Source organism: Paroedura picta, chromosome 2 (genome assembly GCF_049243985.1).
Source record: "Paroedura picta isolate Pp20150507F chromosome 2, Ppicta_v3.0, whole genome shotgun sequence".
NCBI lineage: Eukaryota > Metazoa > Chordata > Lepidosauria > Squamata > Gekkonidae > Paroedura > Paroedura picta.
Window position 1 is genome coordinate 76,582,950 of NC_135370.1, and position 25,108 is coordinate 76,608,057.

Consider the following 25,108-nt stretch of genomic DNA (forward strand, 5'->3'; position numbering starts at 1 on the left):
TGGACAACCCTCCCCTTCCTCTTCCCAATGCCAAGCTCTCTGTATCTTAATCACTCTCTTCCTTTCTACCTCCCTCTCTATTTGCTATTCCCCCCTGCTAGCGTCCGTTGTATCAGCTACAACGGGCTTTAATTCTAGTCATGTTATAATTTGTACTCTGTTCGAATGCATAATTTTGTTATGTAAGCATTATCCTGCTGACTGGTGGGTTGATTAAGGGGTATCTTTGAGCTCCAAGATTCTGCATTTACTTAAAGAATAAAATGCTGTATGCCAAATATTCTAGTTATGTGAAGCATAATGCTAAGGAGAATTGTACCCTTCTGAATTCAATGATGGGCTTAGAAAGGATGTAACTTTGCTAAGGACTGCACTGTGAAGGTTCTAGAAAGTATTTTGTCACTTTTCCCAAAAAAATTCAAGCGTATATGCTATGCCTTAACTTCAGTTAAATTATTATTAACATTTGTGCTAACACCTATTTCTATCATACTTTACTTTTTGGCTGATACTGAAGACAAAATGCTATTCTAGATGAACCTTTGGAGTTTTTCATGATGACTTTCTTACACATTCTTAGAGGATATTTTTAAAATAATACATCATTAATATTTTATTACTGTGACTTCCATTACAGACGAGTTACAGTTGAATACACTATGGAAAGAGGAAATCAGACATGGGACTTTGAATTTGTGCTTTTGGGCTTATCCAGTCAGCCTGGAATTCAGAAAGGCCTTTTTGTTCTTTTTCTTCTGATGTATCTGGTTACACTGGCAGGGAACATTCTCATCATGCTCGTGATAAGAAAAGACCCACATCTGCACACCCCTATGTATTATTTTTTGAGTCATTTATCCTTCCTGGATATGTGCTACACAACCACAATCATCCCTCAGATGCTAACCAACTTCCTGGCACAGCACAAAACCATCACCTTTGTAGGTTGCATGGCACAAATGTATATTTCATTGTCCCTGGGAGGCATTGAATTCATCCTGTTGGCTGTCATGGCATATGACCGATACATGGCCATCTGCCACCCTTTGCGCTACAATGTAGTTATGAGTCAGCGGTTCTGTGTGCAAATGGCAATAGGATGTTGGCTCAGTGGGTTTCTGAATGGTCTGCTGCAGACTGTGTTCACTTTGAACCTGCCATTCTGTGGAATGAGGATCATCAACCATTTTGGTTGTGAAGTGTTAGCTGTACAGCAGCTAGCCTGTTCGAGTACCATCATTGGGGATGCTGTGATGCTGGCTGCTGGTGTCCTCATACTGCTCACACCTTTTTTTCTTGTGCTGGTGTCCTATGTGTACATCCTCTCTACCATCCTTCAGATCCGTTCAGCAGAGGGAAGGCAAAAAGCCTTTTCTACTTGCACAGCACACCTAACAGTAGTGACCTTATGCTATGGAACAGCCATATTTGCCTACTTGCGGCCCAGATCCTATTACTCACCCAGGCAGGGAAAGACTGTATCACTGTTCTATTGCGTTATCACTCCCATGTTGAATCCCATGATCTACAGCTTAAGGAACCAAGAGGTAAAAGGGGCCCTCATAAAAGTTATTGGGGAAAGGGGCTAGAAGAAAGCCTTATTTTGCCCTTGATCTCACTCTTCTTTATTTACTTGTATTTATTACTTGTATGTATTTTTGAATGGAAAAGCATTCTGTTTCTATATATCTTTAAAATATTCACAGCCTACTTTCCCCAACATAGGTTCAAGGAGAATTACAAACATTTGATTTAAACAATATTAAATTTAAATTCATCCTCAATAGTTACACCTGCAAAAACCACCACTTAGTAAGATCTCTAGCAAACAACGCTGTTTTGCATTTATTTTTTAAAATGTAAATGGAGGGTTCCCTCCTCTTCCAGAAGCCCATTCTATAAGGTTGGAACCCTTGCTGAAAAGGAACAGGCTGGAGAAGAAGACATATAGGTAGAAAGTAGTAGGGAGATAGAGAGAAGAAACTAAACCAAGGACTATTACAGTCATATGGGAATGTTAAACTCAAATGGGCTTTGACCTATAGATTCAAGTGGGAAGCCGTGTTAGTCTGAAGCAGCAGAACAATGTAGAGTCCAGGGACACCTTTAAGACCAACCAAGTTTTATTCAAAGTATGAGCTTTCCTCAGATACAATGTGTGCATGCACATGAAACCTCATGCCTTGGATGAAAATTTGTTGGTCTTAAAGGTGCCCTGGCTTGAACTCTACATTTGTTCTTTGCCTTTCAAGTTTAAAATAGTATGGCCAGGTGCAGGTTTGCTATCTCATAAGAATGCTTTCTAAGAACTAGAACTAGGACCCTGGATGAGAACAGTATTAAAACAAAACCATTTTTTTTCTGATTTTCATACCTTTGGCACCAAGAACACTGGACTAACCATTTATTGGCCTGCCCATAATACATGTAAGAAAATTATTGATGTCATATTACAATATATCTTGAAAATCTCCTAAATTCTACTAAGTAAGAGCTATATGTGTATGTGTGTGTATGCCTAAGTGTGTGATGTTATGTGTGTAGGCAATTAAAAAAATACACCATTAAAAAAGCTTATTTTTAAAGCACTCTTGGAAATAATTTCATAAAATAATTTTTTCCATAACCAAACCAGATTCTTAATTTTTTTCTGGAAATTAAATCCCTGATCAATAGTCTTTATACTGATTGCTGTTTCAACAATAAAGTATAATGTTTGATTTTTTTTCTCTTTTTACTTTGTTATCTGCAAGATTACAGCTCCAAAACCAAATCTGGAATGCGTGGATTTTATTTTCCATTTAAATTGTATGTTGACGTTCCCGCTAGGAGTTCAGGGCGCAGGGCACCCTAGCATGAGCAAAGCACTTGCTCACTTCCTGTTCCTCAGCTGTAATCAGGCGTCCCTTTGTTTAATGAGCTGTTCAGCTGCTCACAACTTGTTCATGTGTATTTGCACGAATATACTTTTAGCCATCAGCCTGACTGCCACATGGAAATTTTGCTATATACCTAAACATGTTTTGGGCAGGCAGGGAATCAGCAGCTGACTAGGGTTGCCAACTCCAGGTTGGGAAATTCCTGGAGACTTTGGAGTAGAGTCAGGGATGGGGGGGGGGTTAAGATGGAGAGAGAAATTGGGGTGGGGGGGTATAATACCGTACACTCCATCCTTCAAAGCAGCTACTTTTTACAAAGGAATTGATCTCTGTTTTTTGGAGTTCAGTTGTGATTCTAAGAGATCTCTGGGCCTCATTTGGACAATACAGCCCAAAAGCCAATACCCAGATGATAAACTGGAGCGGTATTATTTTGATCTCACATTATGGGAACTTTATTGTTCCTCAGGCTTGCTGAAAGACAGCAAATTCGGTTGGAGATGTTCAGAACCCCAACTGATTTCCCTTCTTCCTACCATGGCAAGATGGATTTGCTGGGGGGGGGGGGGGGAGAGGACGGACAACACATGCGCTTTGAAAAAATAAGTGGTTGGTCAATATGCCTGTACTAGATGGTATCACAGTCCTCTTAAAAGATCTGTTTCACAATTTGAAAATGCTTTTGGACTTCAGATGAATTTAGGCTAGGTGCCTTTTAATTAATTCAGTTCTTATATATCTGTCCGATCTTGAAGGCATAGGGCTGTGCTATGGCTGTGTGCTATAGTAGCTTCTTTGCTGTGCAGTAGATGGCATTGCCCTGAAGACATTTTGAAAACTTGTGGATCGATGGAATCTGAAACGGCAAGAAATGTAGCGGTTGTCTTTTATGTTCTAGGCTTAACAGAAATTGCTTTAAGGTCACATGTAACCCAGGTCTGTGATATGGATCACCTTCTCCCAGATGCATATTCCCATATAGTAGGTGCAGTGATGGGTGCCACCACAATCAAAATTTAGGCAAACCTCCTTCTAGCCTAGCTGATAATGGGTCTCTACCTGTGATAATGTCTGCCCTTCGAAATGTGACAGGCCCATCTGCTTAGTCTTATCAGAACGCCCCAGACTTTTCCGTCTAGTCAAGCTTTCAGTTTAGGAGTTATGCTTGTGCAACCCTTTCTAATGGGAAGGGTTCAAATCAATAAATGACAGCACCTTTATGGCTTAACAAGATGGGAAATTGCTTCAAAAGAAAAGAAACCATTTCAGACACTGAATAGTTTTAAATATAACAATATTTATCATCAATCCTGAACTGCAAAACTAGATATATAACAAAATCACAATGGCTATGAGCATTAGAGGAACAAAATCTTCAGGGCCATTCAGCACAACAGGCACTATCACTAAATCTGAGCGCTATCGAAAAGCGCTGCAAGCAAAAGCGGCAGGTCTCGGTAACGCACACAGCTGGTTCAATCGAAAAAAAGGCTCTCCCACTAGCGCTGCTCTCGTAATGCACAAGTTTCCGGTCTTGCCAAAATCGAAACAAAGGAGGCGATATTTTTCCACGCTTCCTCCCTCCCCTGGCTGTCAATCAAACAGAGCAGCCAATTAACTGTTGTGTTCATATTTCCCTTTAAAAACTTTTTTTTTAAGCACGAAAACACCAATTGCAACGCATATTTGTTCATTCGATGTATCAGAAAGACCTTTTCTCTGGCTTAGGAGCTGGCGCTTATTTGTTTACACATTCTGAAAATAAAAAACAAATTACTCCCCCCAGTGTTATTTCTGGCTGAAATTACGAGCATTGTCAAATGGGGGACTGTATTGTGCTTGGAAACTTTACAGACAACTGCTTGTGAAGGGATTTCAGCCAAAGAAGTATCGCTTATTCATTTCTTTTGCTGGTTTAAGGGGAAAAAATGGCGATCGCGATGCCGGAAACACAGGTGTGAGAGATTAGGGAGGGACATGCCTGCTACCACCATACTGAGAATGCACATGTCTTTTTCAGATGTGTTGCAGGTTGTTCTCAAGAGTCTAGCGTTTTTTTTTAAAGGGGAAATCCACTTTTGTGGATTAAATTAATTCACAAATATAATCACCAAAACTCTTTTCAAGCAACATGGAAAAAAATAAGGAATGTTATCAAACTTTTGTGGATTCCCCAAAAATTGCTACAACGAAGCAATTTTTGTGGGAGTGTTGCAGGAGCGTTGCAGATTATATACAACATCGTGAATAACGAAGAATAAATAGTGTTACACAATGGTAACACTTCAGCAACATTAACGCTGTGCGGAATGGCCCTCAGTGTCCTTTAAAAAGGGCACTCAGAACAAAACAATCCCAACAAACATTGGAAAAAGAAAGTCCAAACTTAGAAGTGTACGGCTGCTGCTTCTTATCTGCTACTCCAGGAATTGATTTGCTGCTGCTCAGGAGTTCACTCCCTTGCTTGGGACTGCAAAAGAATTAGCAGTTCCCTTCAGTCAAGCTCTGGGCCTTCTCTCTCCTGCTGCAGGGCCAGACTGACTGAGGGGGAGGGTGGGAGACCCTTGCTCTCAAACACCACACAACTGAAAAGGGGAAAGGGGGAAATTATAAGGTGCAAACTTCCCCTGGCTGTTAAGCCCACTAAGTACCTGCAAAAGAATTCGCAGTTTTCCTCAGTCAAGCTCTGAAACAGCGATTCTCAATTGCAGAAATGCCGCAACCTCAACGGCGGGAGCGGCATGCGCGCTTGCAAGGTTTGCACATGTGTGAAGTTGCACATCAATTTCGTGGAGGTGGCGGCAGATGGGGAAGTGAGGCACCCTTGTTGGGCTCTGAGAAGGTGGGCAGGCACCAGCAGAAGCCCCCACAGGAGGACTTGGGTGGCGGCGGCAGCTCGTCCTTTTTGGCTACGCTCACCATCAATAGCCAGAGCCTGCTGGTGCTCTTTGAGAATGGCCTTCTCAGCCTCAGCGGCCCCGTGCTGCCCCGGCCTCCCAGCACTGCCACAGAGCCCTCTTCACCTCCTGCCTCAGGGGGCAGCCAGTCTCACTCTGCTGCCGCCTACTCATGCCCAGAGCCCTGCTGTGCAGACACCTTATCCCGCAAGCAGCTGCTATAGCTACACCACCTGTTGCCTGCCCGCTTCTGCCTGCCACCTGCTACCACCTCTGCCTGCTGCAGTTGCCTGCCACCGCCACGGCTACCAACCTGGCAGCCCCACAGAAAGAACCACTGCTCTAGACTTTCTCTCTCCTGCTGCAGGGCCATACTAACTAAGGGGTGTGGCTTTTGCAACTAATATGTGAGCAACTTAACTTACTGCTCATGCTCAGAAAACTTTGGCTTCCTAGGCCTAAATCCTAAACTGAAGGATATTATTAAAACAAAAATGACGTGTTATATTTGCCTTCCTTTTAAAATGTATCTTGCAGATATTGATCATTTTTAATTGCTAGTGTTTATTATTTGTTTTACTTTAATGTGATTTTAGGCTGCTGGCCTCAGAACACTTTCCTGGGAGTGAGACCTACTGAAGAAAAAGGGATTTACTTCCAAACATAACTGCTTAGGTGGATTGCTTTGAAAGGTGAAAAGCAGCTATACATTTAAAAATAAATAGATGACCAAACTCATTAATCCAAGCTTTGGTTGGATGTTATCACCTTCGGCCATGCTAAGCAGATCTGAATATGGTTTACTATCTGGATAGGAGACTGTCTAGGAATCTTACATATATTGCATAGGGTTCTATGAAGGAAAAAAGTGGAAAGTAAATGAAATAAAAATAAATATTTAAGACTCAGAAATAGGGATTGGTTAAAAATCATCAATAGTGATTTTTGACTAAGGAGGATTTGGATTAGATTATCCCCAGTACTAGTCCAAAACTCAGCATAATTAAATAGACAGCCAGCATGGTGTAATGGTGGGAGTTAATTAATTTTTATATGTTTTTTAAAAATTCTCAGCTTTCACAACTTTTTAACCATGAGAACCCCCTGAAACATTCTTCAGGCTTTGAGAAACCCCAGAAGTGACACAATCATGCAGAATTTGGTGGGAAAGCATACCTGTGTACACACCCACCTGGGGTCCCTCTCCTTCCCATTCCCTCCAGACCCATCATTGGCTATTTTGGGAGGGGGGTGTATAGATGACCATATACAATCATGTCACCTGATAAATATTTGTCACATTTAAAAGTATATAAAAATGAACTCCCACACATTCAGGAAACCTTTTCAGGGCTGTCAAGAAACTCCAGGCTTTCACAAAACCCTGGTTGAGAAAGCCTGGGTAGAATCATAGAATCAGGTAGAATCATAGAATCATAGAGTTGGAAGGGGCCATACAGGCTATCTTGTCCAACCCCCTGCTCAACGCAGGATCAGCCCTAAGCATCCTAAAGCATCCAAGAAAAGTGTGCATCCAACCTTTTCTTGAAGACTGCCAGTGAGGGGGAGCTCACCACCTTCTTAGGCAGTCTATTCCACTGCTGAACTACTCTGACTGTGAAATTTTTTTCCCTGATATCTAGCCTATATCATTGTACTTGAGGTTTAAACCCATTACTGCGTGTCCTCTCCTGTGCAGCCAACAGAAACAGCATCCTGCCCTCCTCCAAGTGACAACCTTTCAAATACTTAAAGAGGGCTATCTTGTCCCCTCTCAACCTCCTTTTCTCCAGGCTGAACATTCCCAAGTCCCTCAACCTGTCTTCATAGGGCTTGGTCCCTTGGCCCCAGATCATCATCGTCGCTCTCCTCTGTACCCTTTCAATTTTATCTACATCCTTCTTGAAGTGAGGCCTCCAGAACTGCACACAGTACTCCAAGTGTGGTCTGACCAGTGCCGTATACAATGGGACTATGACATCTTGTGATTTTGATGTGATGCCCCTGTTGATACAGACCAAACTATTGGTGAACGGCGGTATATAAATCCAAAATAAATAAATCCAAAATAAAATGGCATTTGCCTTTTTTACCGCTGCATCACACTGCCTGCTCATGTTTAGTTTACAGTCCACAAGTACCCCAAGGTATTGTTCACACACAGTGTTACCTAGAAGCGTATCCCCCTTCCAGTAGGTAGGATCTAGGAGAACCAGGTTCAAATAATCACTTGGCTGTGAAGCCCAAATATCTGGAAACACTTGGTTTACACACTTTTTGAAAACTTTTGGAGCCTGGCCACCTCCCCCACCATGCACAGAACCAAATATCCAGGCTATTTCCATTGACTCTCTAAATTTACCAGCTTGGTCCCCAGTCACAGAGGCTGAAGTCAGAGGCCTTATTACATCCTTAGCTTCAAATAAATCACCTGGAGACGATCTGATCCCACCTGATTTATTTAAAGCATTCCCTAACTGGTGGGCCTCAGTCTTAGCCAGGGTTTTCACTCAGATAAATGAATCAGGCATTTTCCCCAATGGCTGGAAGATGAACATAGTGTTTCCTATCCACAAAAAAGGCAACAAGATCGACCCACAAAACTACCACCCCATTAGTTTACTAAATATCTAAACTCTATGGAAAATTCCTCTTACATAAACTAGAGGACTGGGCTGCTGACAACCATATTTTACACCCACACCAAGCAGGATTTTGAAGAGGCCATTCTACCATTGACCACTGTCAAACCCTCCATTACTTAACCTACTCCAGTATAGAAGGCCCTACAAGAGCCCTATACACAGCTTTCATTGATTTAGCCACAGCTTTTGACTCCATTGATAGGGACAGACTCTGGTCAAAGCTGAGGGAAACTAACATCGATAAACGCCTACTGCTTCTGATGCATGAACTGCACTCAGGTACCCACACAAAAATTAGGGTAGGTGCTTCAGGCTCTCTAACTAATGAAATTGCAGTAAGGAAAGGGGTAAAGTAGGGGTGTGTATTAGCATCTCTGCTTTTCAATATTTATATCAACAATATAGTTCAAAGACTATTGGGCCCAGAATTCGTACCCCCTTCTGTTGGTCAGCAAAAGGTCTCTCTCCTGCTTTATGCAGATGACATGGTCCTGGTTTCCCTTACAAGAGTTGGTCTGAAAAAGCTACTTAACAACTTGGGTACTTATTGTATGGAAGAGTCCCTTTCCATCAACTACACAAAAACAAAAGTTATGGTTTTGGGGAAAAGACCTAAAACATTTATTTGGAGTATAAACAATATTCCTATAGAACAGTGTAATACATTTAAATATCTTGGAATCACTTACAATGAGACCCTAAACTGGAATGCCCACCTTGCAACTATAAAGGCCTCTGGTCTAAAAATCATTAGAGTCATTCTGAGATTTTATTACACCAGGGGAGGGTTTCTAGTTGACCCAGCTCTAAAGCTCTTTGCAGCCAAGGTCATTCCTCACTTACTATATGATTGACATCTGGGGCTGGAAAGAACAAATAATCAATAGCTTGGAGCCCATTCAGAACTTTTTCTCCTGGCTCTTCCAAAAGGGTCTCCTGCAGCCCTGATGAGGGCAGAACTTGGTTTTCCCTCACTCAAAGCCCGTGCCCACTTAGCTATTCTGAAATCTTGGAAGAAAGACATCACAACTAAATTAGATTCTTTAAGCCATCAAAGTTTTAAGCTCTTATTGAGCAAAGACAGGACTCGGTCAGATTTTTTTAGCTCCATTCTTTCACGCTATTCCATACCAGATGACTTACTGCATAAATCAGCCAATATTTCTGATTTACGTGATTGGGTGTTCAAAGCTGACTCACTGATTGACCACTCTTCAATTCAGCTATCACAATGAGCCCCATGGTATAAAACAATAAAAAGACCATTCTAGAACATCATATTTAGTAAATATAACAACACGTAATCTTAGAATGACCCTAACATCTTTGCGGTTTGATATGATGCCATCAGCCATGGTCTCTGGGCGATATCTCCGAATACCCACAGCCCAATGCATGTGTATATGTAGAAATCCATCTGTGGAGGACCTGCCCCACTATGTTTTGGCTTGTCCCCTGTACTCCAAACCCAGGGGCAAATTCCTTGCCAAGTTATTACCAAACTCTATTTCACACCCTATTTCAGATTTTAACAAAGTCACCTATCTGTTATCAGATGTCGACCCCTATATCTCATATAGGGTGGCACTTTTTGCTCTGGCTGCCAGGAAGATTCGAGCTATTGCATTTTTACAGGAGCCTCCACCTTGATACACCATTTTATCCCTTTTATTGTAACTTAGTAGTCCATGTTTACATTTTTAGATACACAATATTGGAGAAATATTGTTTTATTTATTTATGTTTGTGCCATATTGCTTTAATTGTATTTTGTAACGGCCTTTGGCTACATACAATAAATGTTATCATATCATATCACTTGGCTGTGGAGGCTCATGGGAGATTTTGCACCTTAGAGATCTTGGACCAGTCACACACAGTCTAACCTACCTCACAGGGCTGTTATGAGGACAAAATGAGAAAACAACAATTAAGGATGATGACAGTGTATAAAGTAAACAAATAAATATTAAAATCAATGGGACTGCCACCATCATGTCTGACGGAGGATCTTTGATTACTCAGAAAAGTAAACTTTTGGCAAATAGTCAAAGATTTCTTTATTAAGTAAGAAAGTACTTTCATCAAGGCATTGTAGAAACTAGGGCCATGGACAAAGGTCTTAGCATCTATTCCAAACCCTGTTCCCCCCTCCCGAGGGAATCCAGTGAGGACGGGGAAACATCGAACAGTTTTAACATGCAGATGGGCATACAACTTCAAGGAAGAAGGGAAAAGGAATGGAGTAAATGGGTTGCTTAGAGGTGAATAGTGTGTGTGTGTGGGAGGGGGGCGGTGGGACAGAAATGCAGGAAAGTACATCAGGATCATAAACTACAACAAAGGAGACAAATTGCACCCCCCTCCTACACAGGGATGAAACTCTACATATCCTAGCTATATAAACATCCTAAATAATTTGCAGAAACCACAGGATTCTGTCAGTCTGCCTAGTGGTGGCTGTTGCATTCCATACCCAAAAGCCAAACTGGAGGCCTTTTATTTCCTGTCAAGTTCCATGTCAGTGTTGTGCATCTGTGGAAGTTGAAAGAGAGATCAGTAGGCAAAGGCAGAACCATTTTCTTGAGGAACCATAATAGACAGGACACAGCCAAAATTCGTGCTGATTCAGATATTGTTGTAATCTCCAGTCACTCAAAACTTGTCATTTGGTACATTCCCTGGTAACATATAGATTTGTCTACTACAATGAGCTCTCTGTGGAGCTGTCCTTGAAGAGTGTTTGGAAGGTATAGCTGGTACTGAAACTTCAGCCAGCATGTGGAATAGGATGGATCATATGACCATACAACTCCAGTCTTGTTCCACCTACACTGACTGCCAGTCATCTTCTGGGAGCAGGACTTTCAACGCTCTTCACAGTTTGGGAGCTGCCATCTTTAGGGGCCCTTCTTCAGATCCCTTCATCATCTGAGGCTAGATTAGGGCATTGCACTTGATGTTCCTTCACCGACACACCTACCTTTTAAAGTATTTTGTTTGTTGTTTTGTTTTCTTGTTATTTTTAAATGATTTTAGAATATGTATTTTTAATATTTGTTTTGATGGTTTTGGGGACACGAATTTGGCTGGAAAGGTGGCTTTAAAATATTCTAAACATATAAATGTCATGAATATTCCACCAGTTTATTGATGAATGAATTGACTATTTGCTAGTCATTCAATTTGCTGAATGGGTGGTTACATGAGTTTATGCATGCATGATGGGCTTTCATGCATGTGTGTTGTTTCTTACAGCCTCATGGCAGTGCTACACAGACAATTCTTTTTTGCAATGAAATTTAAATTTATTATGAGCATCTTTCCAAATGAATTAGTTTGAAGTTGAACCTACCTTTCACTATTCCTATTAATGATTTATTTGACTCTATTGTGTTGGTGAGGGGCATAAGTCCACAGAGTTCTTAAAGTACTCCCCAAGAGGATTACTCTACTCAACCCATCACTTGCCCATCTGCAGTGGACTCTTCTCCTGCATAGATACATCTTGGATAAGAGTTTTGTCCAAATGCTATAGTGTCCTTAGTGATGTGCTGACATCAGTTCTCCAGTTATAGGGAATAACATCATTGTGTTGCTGCCATCATGACATTGCTCATCAGTCCCTCCTCCCCACTTAATAAGTCACTTGCTGGTTGCTAGCCTTGTCAGCCCAGTTCTTTGACCCCTGAAAGCAAAAGAGGACACTTGTGTGATATTATGAACCATTGAAATGTTTCTGCCACTGTTGCAGATTGAGGGTGTTTATGCATATGTCCAACTTCACATGGTGCCCACTGCACAGACTTGTCCTGAATTTTTAGTGATTTCCTAGGTGTGCTGAGCAAGGGCGGCTGCAAGCATTTTAGTTGACTAATTACACTGTATAAACAAAACTATACAAGTACAGGAAGGAAACATTAAGGCAATGATCATAAAGTGATGAGCACAGGTATATCAAGAAGAAGATGTGATTATCTCAAATGATAACATGTATTGTTAAATGAATGCAATGGGAACATACTTTCTGACAATATATGTTATCAGTAGAGATTATTATGTCTTCTTGTTCTTGATATTCCTGTGCTCATCGTTTTATGATCATTGCATTGTGTTTGATTGCAGCACTTGTATAGTTTTGTTTACACAGAAAAGTTAGTCTACTTTTGGTGGTCTATTCATCCACTGTGCACCCCACCTTCTTTTACATTTCGGCATATCAATAGAGGCAGAGATCTCTTTTCCCATGTGCAAAATAGCTTAAACAAATGAAATGAATATGACACCCTTTGGGCATCTAGGTTTGCCAGCCATCAGGTGAAGGCTGGCGTTCTCTTAGAAATGCCTCTGATCTCCAGTCTACAGCGATCAGTTCCACTGGAGAAAATGGTAGATTTCGAGGATGGACTGTATGGCAGCACTTCAATACTAAGCTCCCCCCCCTCCAAGGTCTGCTCATCCAAACTCCAGGAATTTCCAGTCTCAGAGGGTTGGCAACCCTATATGCACTTAAAAAAAAACCCAACATTGGAAGGAGCTGATGTGGGGAGGGTTTGAATAAGGCTTTGTGTGTGTTGTTGTTATTATGGCGATAATATGTGTTGTTATTATGGCAATACCAATTGAAATTACTGATTTTTAGCCAGTATTATGAAAACAATTTTATGTTTATTGATTGCTTGAAGGCCTCCTTCACTTCTTTGTTCCTCAAGCTGTAGATCAGTGGGTTCATCATGGGGACCACTGCTGTGTAGAACACAGAAGCCACCTGGTCCTGACCCAATGAGTAGCTTGTATTAGGACGTAGATATGTAAATATCAGAGTCCCATAGAAGACAGTGACAGCTGTAAGGTGAGAGGAGCAAGTGGAGAAAGCCTTGTGCCTGCCTTGAGCAGAACGGATCTTCAGAATTGCGGACAGAATGAAGACATAAGAAAGGAGGATGATTAATAGGGATCCAACAGTGGTGAGACCAGCTAGAAAAGAAATGATTGTTTCAGTAATGTAGCTATTAGAAGCCAGTGCTAACAGTGGAGGAGTATCACAGAAGAAATGCCTGATGATGTTGGAGCCACAATATGGCAACCTGCTCAAAAAGCATACTGTTATCATGGCATTTGTGAAGCCAATGAGACACGAACCAGCAACCAAAGGGATACAGACTCCTTGTGACATAATTGATGAATAGAGCAATGGGCTACAGATAGCTATGTAACGGTCATATGCCATTGTGGCCAGCAGGAAACATTCAGAGCACACCCAGGCAACAAAGAAGTAAAGCTGAGCAAAGCACGCGTTGAAGGAAATGGGCTTGCCAGCTGCTAGAAAGTTAATCAGCATCCTTGGGATGACAGTGGATGAATAACAGATGTCGATGATAGACAAGTTGCAGAGAAAGAAATACATGGGGATGTGAAGCCGGGAGTTCATTCTAATTAATGCAATCATCCCCAGATTCCCCACGAGGGTGATAAGGTAGATCATAAGGAACACCATGAAAAGGGGAAGCTGCTGCTCTTTGCTTGTGGCAAATCCCATGAGGATGAACTCGGTCAGCTTGGTGCAGTTTCCCTTTGAGGTTGTTTCCAAATTCTCAGACCTGCCAAATTATAGAAAATGTCAAAAGAAAGCCCATTCTCTATGCCAACTGCTTTGGGGAAGTGTTCTTAGAAGTGGCTGCTTGAGTCTCAGATCCTTATCATGACAGAGACTTGCGTAGTGACTCTACGTAGTGGAATTGATGCTACCATAAATTGCAGCCCTTCAATGGGATTGGGGTGTTGACCAGGAACTCCCTAGGTTCTGAGCAACATCAACCAAACCCTGTACTGAGTGCTGCAGGATGTTAGGGGAGTGCAATGAACTCTCAGCAAAATTATCTGTATAATAAAGACAAATAAAGCTGGCAATAAATTACTGACTGAGTTTTGAGTGAGGATGATGCAGTCAAAACCAAAGGTAGTCAGGAATGGCTGCTCAGTGCATCTTGCCCTTAAATTAGATGTATTAGTAGTACAGTGATAAACCATTTAACAGACTAGATCAACTCATTCTCTAGGGTCTTGCACTTTGTCTTATTTGAGAAGGTTGCCTGGGACAAATGAACACAGGTGTTTGTAGGCAGCTCATTCTGTAGGCTAATAATGTATCTTTTGCACATTCTTCAAAAGCGTTGTTGAATATGTACAAAGTGTAATATTTATTCATACATTTTGTTTTTACAAACCAAGCATTTGAATTAGTCTCATTGTTTAAATTGTCCCTGGTGTTCAATTAACACAGAAACGATCGACTCAGCATGAACTGTACAGAGTGAAAACAAAGAGACTAGACTTACCTTACATTTTGCAAAAGAGACATATCTGTTCAGTGATGGGAGACTTCAGCTTGCTCTGTTTTGGGGTGAAGACTAGTGATTGTCATCTTTTCTCAGAACTCACAGAAGACTCAATCATCCAAGGATGAGAAGTCTAGCTATTCTAACACAGAAGAATAGTCCAGCATCTAGTTCTTATCAGAAACGTCAGTATTCACATGCTAGTGGATAAGTAAACATCCTATTATTTTTTTAGTTCCCCTTTCAAAATAGGTAGAACAGTAATATATCTGAGCTATTTAATGTAATTCAGCAGTATGTGACATTTCTAAAGAGCTTGTAAGGCTCAAATAAATTTAAGTTCTTGATGGCACAATAATATTTATTGTGGCCAACTCCCAATGCTTGTTTTATGGGCCACAGGGGAGATTCTTGAACTTCCCTCAGGGAAGGTTCTAATCAATTAAACAAACAGTGCACTACGAGGGAAGACTGCTTAAAGGTAAAGGTATCCCTGGTCTGACCCTTGGGGTGACGCCCTCTAGCGTTTTCATGGCAGACTCAATACGGGGTGGTTTGCCAGTGCCTTCCCCAGTCATTACCGTTTACCACCCAGCAAGCTGGGTACTCATTTTACTGACCTCGGAAGGATGGAAGGCTGAGTCAACCCTGAGCCGGCTGCTGGGATTGAACTCCCAGCCTCATGGGCAAAGCTTTCAGACGGCTGCCTTACCACTCTGCGCCACAAGAGGCTCATGGAAGACTGCTTAGCTGCATGTAAAAATCAAACGTTAAAAACTGATTCCTGGACTGTTGACCTTTTGGATGTCAAATTAACACATAATTAAAATTAAAGACACAAAGACCCACCTACTCCCTGCCAGAAATAACTCTGTTTTTCTTGAAGCTGGAGAAGACAGAAAGAGTGCTCTGATCTCTATCCCCAACTAGAGCAGGATTTAACAAACTTGGGAAACTTCTTGGCCCTTTGGAAGTTTTAAGGACAGATAGTGGGCACCAACCAAATGGCAACCATTGGGAGGCTAGGCTCAATAATATAATGCAGGGAAGTTCCACAAAATATTACAAGAGTTCCACAAAATGTTTCAAGAGTTCTAGGCCACCATTTCAATTGGAGGGCAGTTGTCTGAGAATCAAAGTGGAACCAGTCATGGAGCTAATACCATACTTTAGGTCCTTCCACTTTAGCAGCTCAGACGAAAACCTCATGCAGGTCAGCCAAAAAGGGTTCTGGGAAGTGGAAGAAGGCTAAAAAGGCTTGATGTACCAAGGAGGAGTCAGACAGTGGTTGAACATGGAGAACCTCATCAGAGGATGAGTCTAGGGCTGAATCTGCACGGAGCTTTTATTCCAATCCCAGGTCGATTAAAGCCCTGCTGTTTACACTGAATGTGATTTCCATTTTGATTTTGGGAGATTTAAATTTTTCATCTGCAACAAGCATGATTGATCCAGAGTGACACTACCTTTCCCCTGCGATATCCTGGAGTGGATATAAACCCCAATATTTGAAAAATCAGCATGAGTAAACGTGCAGCTGTCTGCTTTCCCGAAAATAACTTGTTGGTGCCTCGTGGCTCCAATGCTGTAACAAGGCAGTCTGTCCCTGACTATCTGGGTGCTAATTCAAAGAATTTCTAGTTCTTGGTTGCAAGATTTATTTTTTTTAAGGTTTAAGGTGACGGTGCTCCAGAATCTACACTTCTTGCAACCCAGATTTGTCTCATTCTGTGAGAGGATGCTGCTGTCTCATCTCTGCTCATCTCAGCTCCCCCCCCCAACAGCCCTCCATGCTCGCTTGCTCACTCACCTGCCCACTTGCAGATTCAGCCCCTTTGAGGTAGGAGAGGCTGAGAGATCAGCATAAGAGGCAGTTCTCTTAATTCTAGCAAAACCTGAAGTAGAGGAATGGCACAGTGGGCATGCTTCCAAACAGGATAAAAGAGAGGGAAGGAAAGAGGAGGCTGAGAATACTTTCCCAAACTGGTTGTCCAGCTACTTGGCATTTATATGGTTTCATATCAGCCAGTGCAGAGAGCGGGTGGCACCACAACAATCAAAATGTAGCAGGGCATTCTAGTCAGTTGGATTCCACATTTAGAGTATAAATTACCTTTTGGGCAATTTCTTAGGCTAAAGGGTAATTCAACTAGAGCTCAAGATTATGAGGAGGACGCTGACAAGTTGCAATTTCAACTGCTTGACCATGGCAATCCACCTCCTGTCATCATTGATGTCAGAATAAGAGCAAATTCTGTAGCAAGACTTTAGGGACAGGATTAGAAAGGGACGGAATGAAATTACTTATTCTTTTCTGTTTGATCTCTTAACTCAGGCAGTGAAATGCAATATATTGCAACACTGGTATCTGTTGGCTGATATTCCCTGGTGTGTCTCTCCCTTAATTAGGTTTAAAAGAACCAAGGCACTGTGAAATTATTTAACTAGATCATATGTGGGCTTTTCTGTACCATCTATGGAAGATGTGGGACATTATAAATGCCATTATAATGGTTCTCAACCTGGGGGTCGGGACCCCTTGGGGATCAAACAACCCTTTCACAGGGGTCATGGCAGGGCAAGCAGCTTGGCTGGTGAGACACCATCTACACAACAGCCTTTTGGGGTAGACCGAGATGAAACGTTCATATGTCTGGAGCAGCGGAAAAAGCAAGATTGGCATGGTGGGACAAGAGGCAGAACTGAACTGAGAAACACCGCAAAAAAAAACAAAACAATTTATATACAGTCATAAACAATGGATATTCACGCCATTGGTCAGTTTTGGATTAATTTCTGTGAAAGAACACTTGCATAATTTTATGGTTAGGGGTCAGGACAACATGAGGAACTGTATTAAAGTGAGGCTCTCTACCCCACCACCCTCACGGAGAGTCTGCTATGGGGAGAGGAAGGGAAGGCAATTGTAAACAACTTTGAGACACCTGAGGCCTGCTGGGTGACTGTGGGCCATTCCCAGGGCCGTTCCGCATTCGTCCAAAATAGCATAATGGTTACTAATTGAAATCGCTACAGTTTTGCCGTTATGCACAACATCGTTGACAATCTGCAACACTCCTGAAACCGATGCGCAAAAAGCACTTCGTTGTAGCGCTTTCAGGGAAATCCCAAAAAGTGGATTCACCCTCCAGAAAGCGCTACACTCCTGCAACCAATCTGCAACACTAGCGGGAAAGTTCTGTGCGTTACCATTGTTGCGGTTTCTGCAAAGTCCCTCCCCCTAGCTCTCTCCTCTGATCTTCCGGCGAAGCGATCGCCATTTTTTTTTCTCCGAGCGAGCGGAGATCAACGCACCAGCGAGCCTTCATTTACCCAGCGAGGCTTCCTTTGGCTGCAGCCCCTCTGTTTAAAGTCACCAAGCACAAGCATTGCAGAGGCCCGTTTGCTGGTTTATTTTCACTTTATTTTTCACACTGTTTTCGTCCGAAAATCACGCCCGTGAGGTGGGGGGGATTTTTTTTTTTCACTTGGGGGGAGCGTGGCAACAATGAAACGGCAGCTCAAACCTCACCTGCTAGCTGGATGGGTCTCTCCGTTGCAACGAAACAACGCATGTTCGTTGCAAACGGTGTGTGTGTGTTTTTTTTAAAAACCTTCCTTAAAGGGAAAGGGGCTGTTTGGGAGCATGCTAACAGCCGCCCATTGGCTGCTTGATGGCCAGGGGCGGGACACAGCTCAGCAATAGCGCTTCCTTTCTAGCGATTTTTGCCGAGACCGGAACCCTGTGGGAAACGATAGAAATGCAACTGGATTCCACTACAAAGGCAGGTATGCTTTACGCCGAATTCCACTATTTAAAATGGCGATTTTTCGTTCAGCAAACAATTTGCTACATGGATCCCGGTGCGGAATGGCCTCCAGTTCTCACAGAGCTCTCTCAGCTCCACCTTGCTCACAGGGTGTTGGTTATGGGGAGAGAAAGCGAAGGCAATTGGAACCTGCTTTGAGACACCTGAAGCCTGCTGGGTGACTGCGGCCCATTCCCAGTTCTCTGAGACCTCACACAGCCCCACATCCCCCACAGGTTTTCTATTATGGGGAGACTAGGGGCAAAGCCCCTTGTATCCAAGAATACAATGGGTGTTAGAGCTTGGGAAGAGGAAGGGGAGGAGTTGTCCAGTCTGTAAGGGCATGGGGTTGAATGTGTGTGTTGTGTGGGAGGTTGTGGTGGCATGGTGGCAGATGAGGGCATGGGTGTGGAGATATGGGTGTCAATAACCTGTGGTTTGGAATGTTTGTTGAGTGTGGGAGAGGACTGACCTTTGGGAATTGTGGCATAGTGGTTACAGGTGAGCTTTCCAGAGCCATGTCTTCAGATATGTGAAGGGAAAATCAGACTGGAGACTCTTCTTAGGGAGAGATTACATGGCAACCAATTTTCCCCAGTTCTCCATCATTTCCCTTCTTGTGTGAATTAGGCCACAGACACCGAAATGACCCTCTGTCCTAATACACATGGGGTGGTCACAGTACACAGGTGTCCACCCTGTTCCTTCTTTTCCATTTTTTCACTGTTGATAAATGTTATGCTTCTTTCATGGTTGCTCCTTAGAAGAAGAACGGATTTTTGTACCCTGTTGTTTACTACCCAAAGGAGTCTCAAAGCGGTTTACAAACACCTTTTCCATTCATCTCCCCACAATAGTCAACCTGTGAGAGGTCTGAGAGAACTGGGAATGGGCCGCAGTGACCCAGCAGGCCTCAGGTGTCTCAAAGCATTTTCCAATCGTCTTCTCTTTCTCTCCCCATAGCAAACTCCCCATGAGGGAAGTGGGGTAGAGAGCCTCACATGGAAGCTGGCAACCCTAAGAGGAAGATTCTCTGTGCACAGCAGTTTTGACCTTAGTAAGGTTTTTTATACTGTTTTTTTATTTGCCAGACCAGGGTTGAAAAAAGTCATTACATTTCCCATATGTCTCCAGCCATTTACTTTTTCACTATTTACAGTTTCAGGCTGTAAATATTTATTTAGATCTTCCTGCACTTTCCAGACTCACAGGACTGATGCTGGTCTGCCTATCTACACGCCAGAATACAAACAGTTGCTGGTAAGGGCTGGCCATAACCCATAGCCCAGGAGGGACACACCTGCACCACTTCCTCCCAACTGCAGACAAAACAGCTCCATTGAAGGCTGGACTCTGAGGCATTGTACGATTCTGAACTCCCACCTCCAAACCTCCAGGAATATTTCCAACCCAGGGGTAGTCAATCTCCAGGTGGAGCCTGGAGAGTTCCTGGAATTACAGCTCACCTGCAGAGTATAAATATCAGCTCCCCAGGCAGAAAGGGCTACTTTGGTCAGGGTTGTGGTAGTTAAGAAACATTTAAGGCCTCCCACACAGGTTGTTATTGAATGGAAAGACTTGAGGCCTACTGCACAGGGTTGTTGTGCAGATGAAACAGGAGACAAAAGAGCCAGCTTCCTCTGCAGAATAACGCTGTGCAGTGGCCTCAAATCTGCAGAGAGTTGCAAAGAAGAAAGACACATGGCTTGGCTGTGTCTAACCCCTGGCCAGAGCAGTATTTTAAGTGAGAAGGGGCTTTTCTGTAGCCTCCCTGTCAGGCAACTGTTTGGCAGAAGGGGAAAGTTCCCCACCCTCAAAAGGAAGGCCCTCAGGCTCCCCTGCGTTGCTCTTGGAAAGGCCTCCCTCCCCTCAGTCAGGGCCTGTCAGAGGCTCCTTCAAAGCAGGCCTGAAGGGAGGGGGGAGCACTCTGCAGCCTCCTGCCAGCTCTTTCAGGGTTCTGAGGCAATTTACAGTTGGACATGACAGTTAGGACAGCCTTGGGGCAAAAAGGGCTGGCACAACCTCTTTTCTCATCTCCCTTGGCAACCCTACTGATTTCTTCTCCCTGAGGTGGTCAGGGGCAGACTGGCAGTGATGTCTCCAGGTTGCCCCTGGCTGGGCTGGCAGGATGGAATTTTCGTCTGTCCTGATGAGGGGCCAATCCGCTTCGCGCCTTCTGACTGGTCCCTCCGCTTGTCAGTCCGGGGCCAAGGGACCAATTGTTGCCCCCCCCATCCCGGACTGAGCCCACCCCAACACCCCTTACTGTTTTATTAAAAGGGACAAATGAGCTTTCGAGTGCAAGCAGTCTTCATCAGACTAATTTGAATCTCTCCTGTCACCGAGTCTGGTGCTGCTCCAGGCCTGGCTGCAGAAGTGAATGGGAGCTGCTCTGGGCCTGGAGATGCTCCTAGATGCCACTGTCTGTGTTGCCAAGAGGACCTTGGATGCCATTCATGATGGAATCAGCTGTTGAGAGACTCCTGGGAACTGCTGCCACAGCTGGGCCATAGAGGCTCCCAGACCCTGAGAATGGTGTGTCTGGGCAGCCAGACCTGAGAGGCTCCAACAAAACATTGCTGATGCGGCTGTGCCTAAAGAAGATCCTAGCTGCTGCCACGGCAGCAGGACCCAGAGAGGATCCTGAATGCTAATGGGCACCTGTCACCACTAATTAGGGCAGAAAAAAGTTAAGTGTATTGTCTGTCAAAATTTGAGGGAGAATTCAACTTCCCCGTTCAAAGTCAGATTTTTTCTACAGTCCTAGGGGGTTCCCCCAAGTTTGCAGAAACAACTGTTTTGGATAAATGCTGCTCTAATCTGCAGATTTAGCTATCCACAGGTGGGGGGCACACTTGGGAATTAGTATGCAAATGATAGTGATTCTCATCATGGCAAAAGTTGTGGGTACTTAAATGCAGACACTGGAGTCGAAAACAGATGAGTCTCTCCAGACCAGGCAGCATAGAGGAGGAGGCAGAGTTCAGGGCTCTTTGGGTCTTTCATGGAGAACTTGTTAGGGCCAGGACTGGCAGCGGCCACCAGGCAACTTCAAGCTATGTGACTCGCATTACTCCATCAGGCGGCTTGCTACTGAGCAACAGCAGGCACCCCAGAGAAGTCAGTGTGGTTTAGTGGTTAGGTTTTCATGCTGGGCTCTGGGAGACCCATGTCCAGGATCTGGCTCCTATCCCTCCTCTTCTATGGAAGCTTTCTCAGTGAACTAGAGCCAGTCAGCTGATGGCCAGCTCTACTACCTATTGAAAATAATGGTCTCCTTTAAATGTTTGCAGATTCTTTCCTCACCATTCCGGCTGCCTGTGAGATAGGAAAAGACCTACAGCAAGGGTGGCTGCGGACCTGGACATTGCAAATAACACGTCCTTAAAGTTTAAAGGCCCATTATTTTTAATGGGATGTAATCCAGAGGCCAGATCTACCACCCATTTATTTAGCATGCCTCCAGTTGGCCTTCAACACATCAGCGTCTTGTGTTTCTTAAAGGGGACTTAAGAGGGCCACTACCCTCCTCCTCCAGGCCCATGACCACATATGGCCATATCACCTGATAAACGTTTAATAATTTTTTAAAAATCTATTAAAATCAGTTAACTCCCACCCATTCTGGAACCACTTCCAAGGCCATCAGGAAACCCCAGGGTTTCACAAAACCCTGGTTGAGAAAGCCTGCTCTAAAGCTTGGCAACTTCCCACAAGAAAAGCAACAGTGGTATAATATAAGCATATACAATATCATTATTCAGTACTCTGTATTTACAGATGTAAATATGTCCAGTCCACTAATTAACATTTTCCTATTCCTTTTGGTAGAAGAGGAAATATATTGGATTTGTGAAGAATAGCCACTAGATGGCACCAAAGATATATCTCTATTTGGTTACTGTACTTTATTAGCAAGACAGGATGAGCAATATAGGGTTAGTGAATTCTTCTGGAAGAGCTGCCTTTCTTCACATCCTTTCTCAAAATCCACCCCCTTCCTTAAGCCTTTAGTACAACCTCATGACCAGCATGCCATGATGAAATGAACCTTACATACGTCACAAGAGGAAAGGCTAGAGAGTCTAGTGCTTTTCAGTCTAGAATATTATTTATGTATTTATTTATTGCATTTATAGACTGCTGCTCCATCTCATGACGATTAACATTAATACATTTATAATAGAGCGATCTAAAAACAAGTAAAAAACCAATCCCACCCCACCCTCCATCTCAAAGGGGAGCCACAATAGAGGCAGAAAAAATATGCATGAAGTAGTGAAAATAGATAGATCAAGGGTTTTTTTCTTTCTCCTCTCCTGATAATAGAAGTTGAGAGCACCCTAGGAAGTTGGGAAATACAATCTGGACAGACAAAATAAAATACTTATTTGTTCAACAAATAATTAAACTGTGGGATTTAGTTTGAATGGAAGTAGTGATGGCCATAAGAATGACTTCTCAACGAGGACATTGCAGAATTGGAAAAAAAGATCAGAGGAGGGCCTCAAGATGACTGGAGCATCTTCCCTAGGGGGAAAGGCTGAAAAGACTGGGCCTTTTCAGTTAAGGAAGGGGTGTGTGTGATTGAGGTTTATAAAGTTATACATGGCATGGAGAGAGTTGGCAAAGAGAATTATTCTCGTTCTCCCAAAATGCTAGAACTTGAGGGCATCCAATAAAGTCAATGGGCAGTTGGAAACCTCTTTCTGAGAGACTGACCCACCTTACTCCCAGCTGCAACTCACCACAGTTGGGAGAAAGGGGAAGAGAAGCCCTTTCCCTGGTGATCCACCTCCTTTCTCCTCGCTGCTGTTCACCAGGTCAGGAGAAAAGGGACAGGGAAGTCCCTCCCCAGGTAATCCACCCTTTGTCCTAGCCATAGTGAGCTGCAGCCAGGAGAAAGGTGTGTGTGTGTGTGTGAATTTGCTAGACCAGTTTGGTCCATGTGATGCCAGTTCAGTTTTGGGTTTGGTTCAAGAGCCATTACTGATGTTTAACCAAACCACCTTTTTTTTTTGGTCCATGCCCATCCTAGTTTGCAAATTCTGATTCGTTTGAAAAATTATCTTGCTAAAGGCTCATGTTCCCCTTTACCTGCTATTTCCCTTTTTCCTCCTCATGGCAGCCCCCAAGTCCTCATCATTCTCCCACCTATCCACTATACCAGACTGGCTTTCATGGGGTGGCTGCTGTTGAAGAGTAGGAAGCAAGTGGACTTAGATGAGTCATTCTAGTCAGATGGTAGCAGTTCATCCAGTGGTTGCTATCAATGAGTTCTCTCTCAAAGGCCAAAACGAGACTGAATAGGGCAGCCTTTACTGACAGAAACCAAGCTTTGAAGGCTAGCCACATGGTTTGAATGCTAGCCACATAGCTATAGCTATCAGGGGCTGCTAAAGGTACTGCTTCTATTATGGGGGAGGGGTTAACTTCCCTTTTTAAAACAATTCAGATTTTTCTGCAGATCAGGGGTGTTTTTCGACTCTGTAGAAAAATCTGTCCTGTCTGTCCATCAATCCAGTCTCTGCATTTAAGTATTCATAGATTTGGCCATGTTGAAAATCACATATATTAATTAATGATGCCTCATTCTAGTTAAAAGATGAGCTACCACATTTCAAGGGCAGCTGCATGGAAAGAGCAATTACCATGGTGAAAGTTTCAGCAGCATAAAATTGCAATGACATGATGTTGGTGAACTGCAATTTCATATGCAGATTTCATACAATTAAACAGTTTCAGTAGAGACTAGGAATAGCTAGTTCATCATTATGGAATATAATTGTTTTTCATTACAAATTAAGGGACATGATTAATTTCATATAGCAATTAATGGGAAGCTTTTTTTCCAGTCCTTACATCCATACATACCAGGAACCCCATGAACCCCAGGAACTCCATTTAGGAGTGATGTTTCCAATATGTTGTCTGCACTTGAAGCCCCTTTTATTTTCCCCCATGAGCCTGTTAAGCAGCAGGGGGAATGGGGTGTGTGGCCAGGATGTCTTCCACCCCTAAGCAACACACATCTTTTGCATAAGCATATAATTTTGATATGCATGAAGCAAAAATCTGAAAAATCAAGTGGTTAGGTTGGGACTATTGAACCTGTATGCGTGTGCAAAAGGTGTGTGTTGTTCCTGTTCTGACAACGTGATGACTGCATGTAACAGAAGAATCTATATGGGGTTAGGAACCTGCCAGTATCTGGATGCAATGTGTGAAAGGTCACTGAGCATGCTCCATGCAAACTTTGATTGAGTTCTCCTTGGCAGGATTTTGTTTTCATCCATGCTCTGTAGCGCAATATAACACCCATGAGTTTTGGAATGCTGAGCCTGACAGCTTCTCTTTTGTAATAATAACTTTCTCTTATTGTTTGTACTTTTATGTGTATATGTCTGTCAAATGAATGTAGTGCTTTGTGTAGGTGACAAAGTAGGCTGTTCCACACCAAAAAGATGTCACAATAAATTTGTTGGTCTTTAAGGTGCTGTAAGACTTTTATTTTTTTGCCATTTTGACATCAGAAGACTA

General features: G+C 43.0%; 2 protein-coding genes across 2 annotated transcripts; one reads left to right on the forward strand and one right to left on the reverse strand.

Moving 5' to 3' along the window:
* Nucleotides 1-659: 659 nt before the first annotated feature.
* Nucleotides 660-1,589, forward strand: LOC143828891 (olfactory receptor-like protein OLF3). The gene has a single exon (XM_077319053.1). It carries the CDS (start codon nucleotides 660-662, stop codon nucleotides 1,587-1,589), a length of 930 nt encoding a protein of 309 aa, XP_077175168.1.
* Nucleotides 1,590-13,069: 11,480 nt separating this feature from the next.
* LOC143828698 (olfactory receptor 5B12-like) lies at nucleotides 13,070-13,993 on the reverse strand. Its single transcript, XM_077318941.1, has one exon. It carries the CDS (start codon nucleotides 13,958-13,960, stop codon nucleotides 13,070-13,072), a length of 891 nt encoding a protein of 296 aa, XP_077175056.1. The 5' UTR covers nucleotides 13,961-13,993.
* Between the last annotated feature and the right edge of the window lie 11,115 nt (nucleotides 13,994-25,108).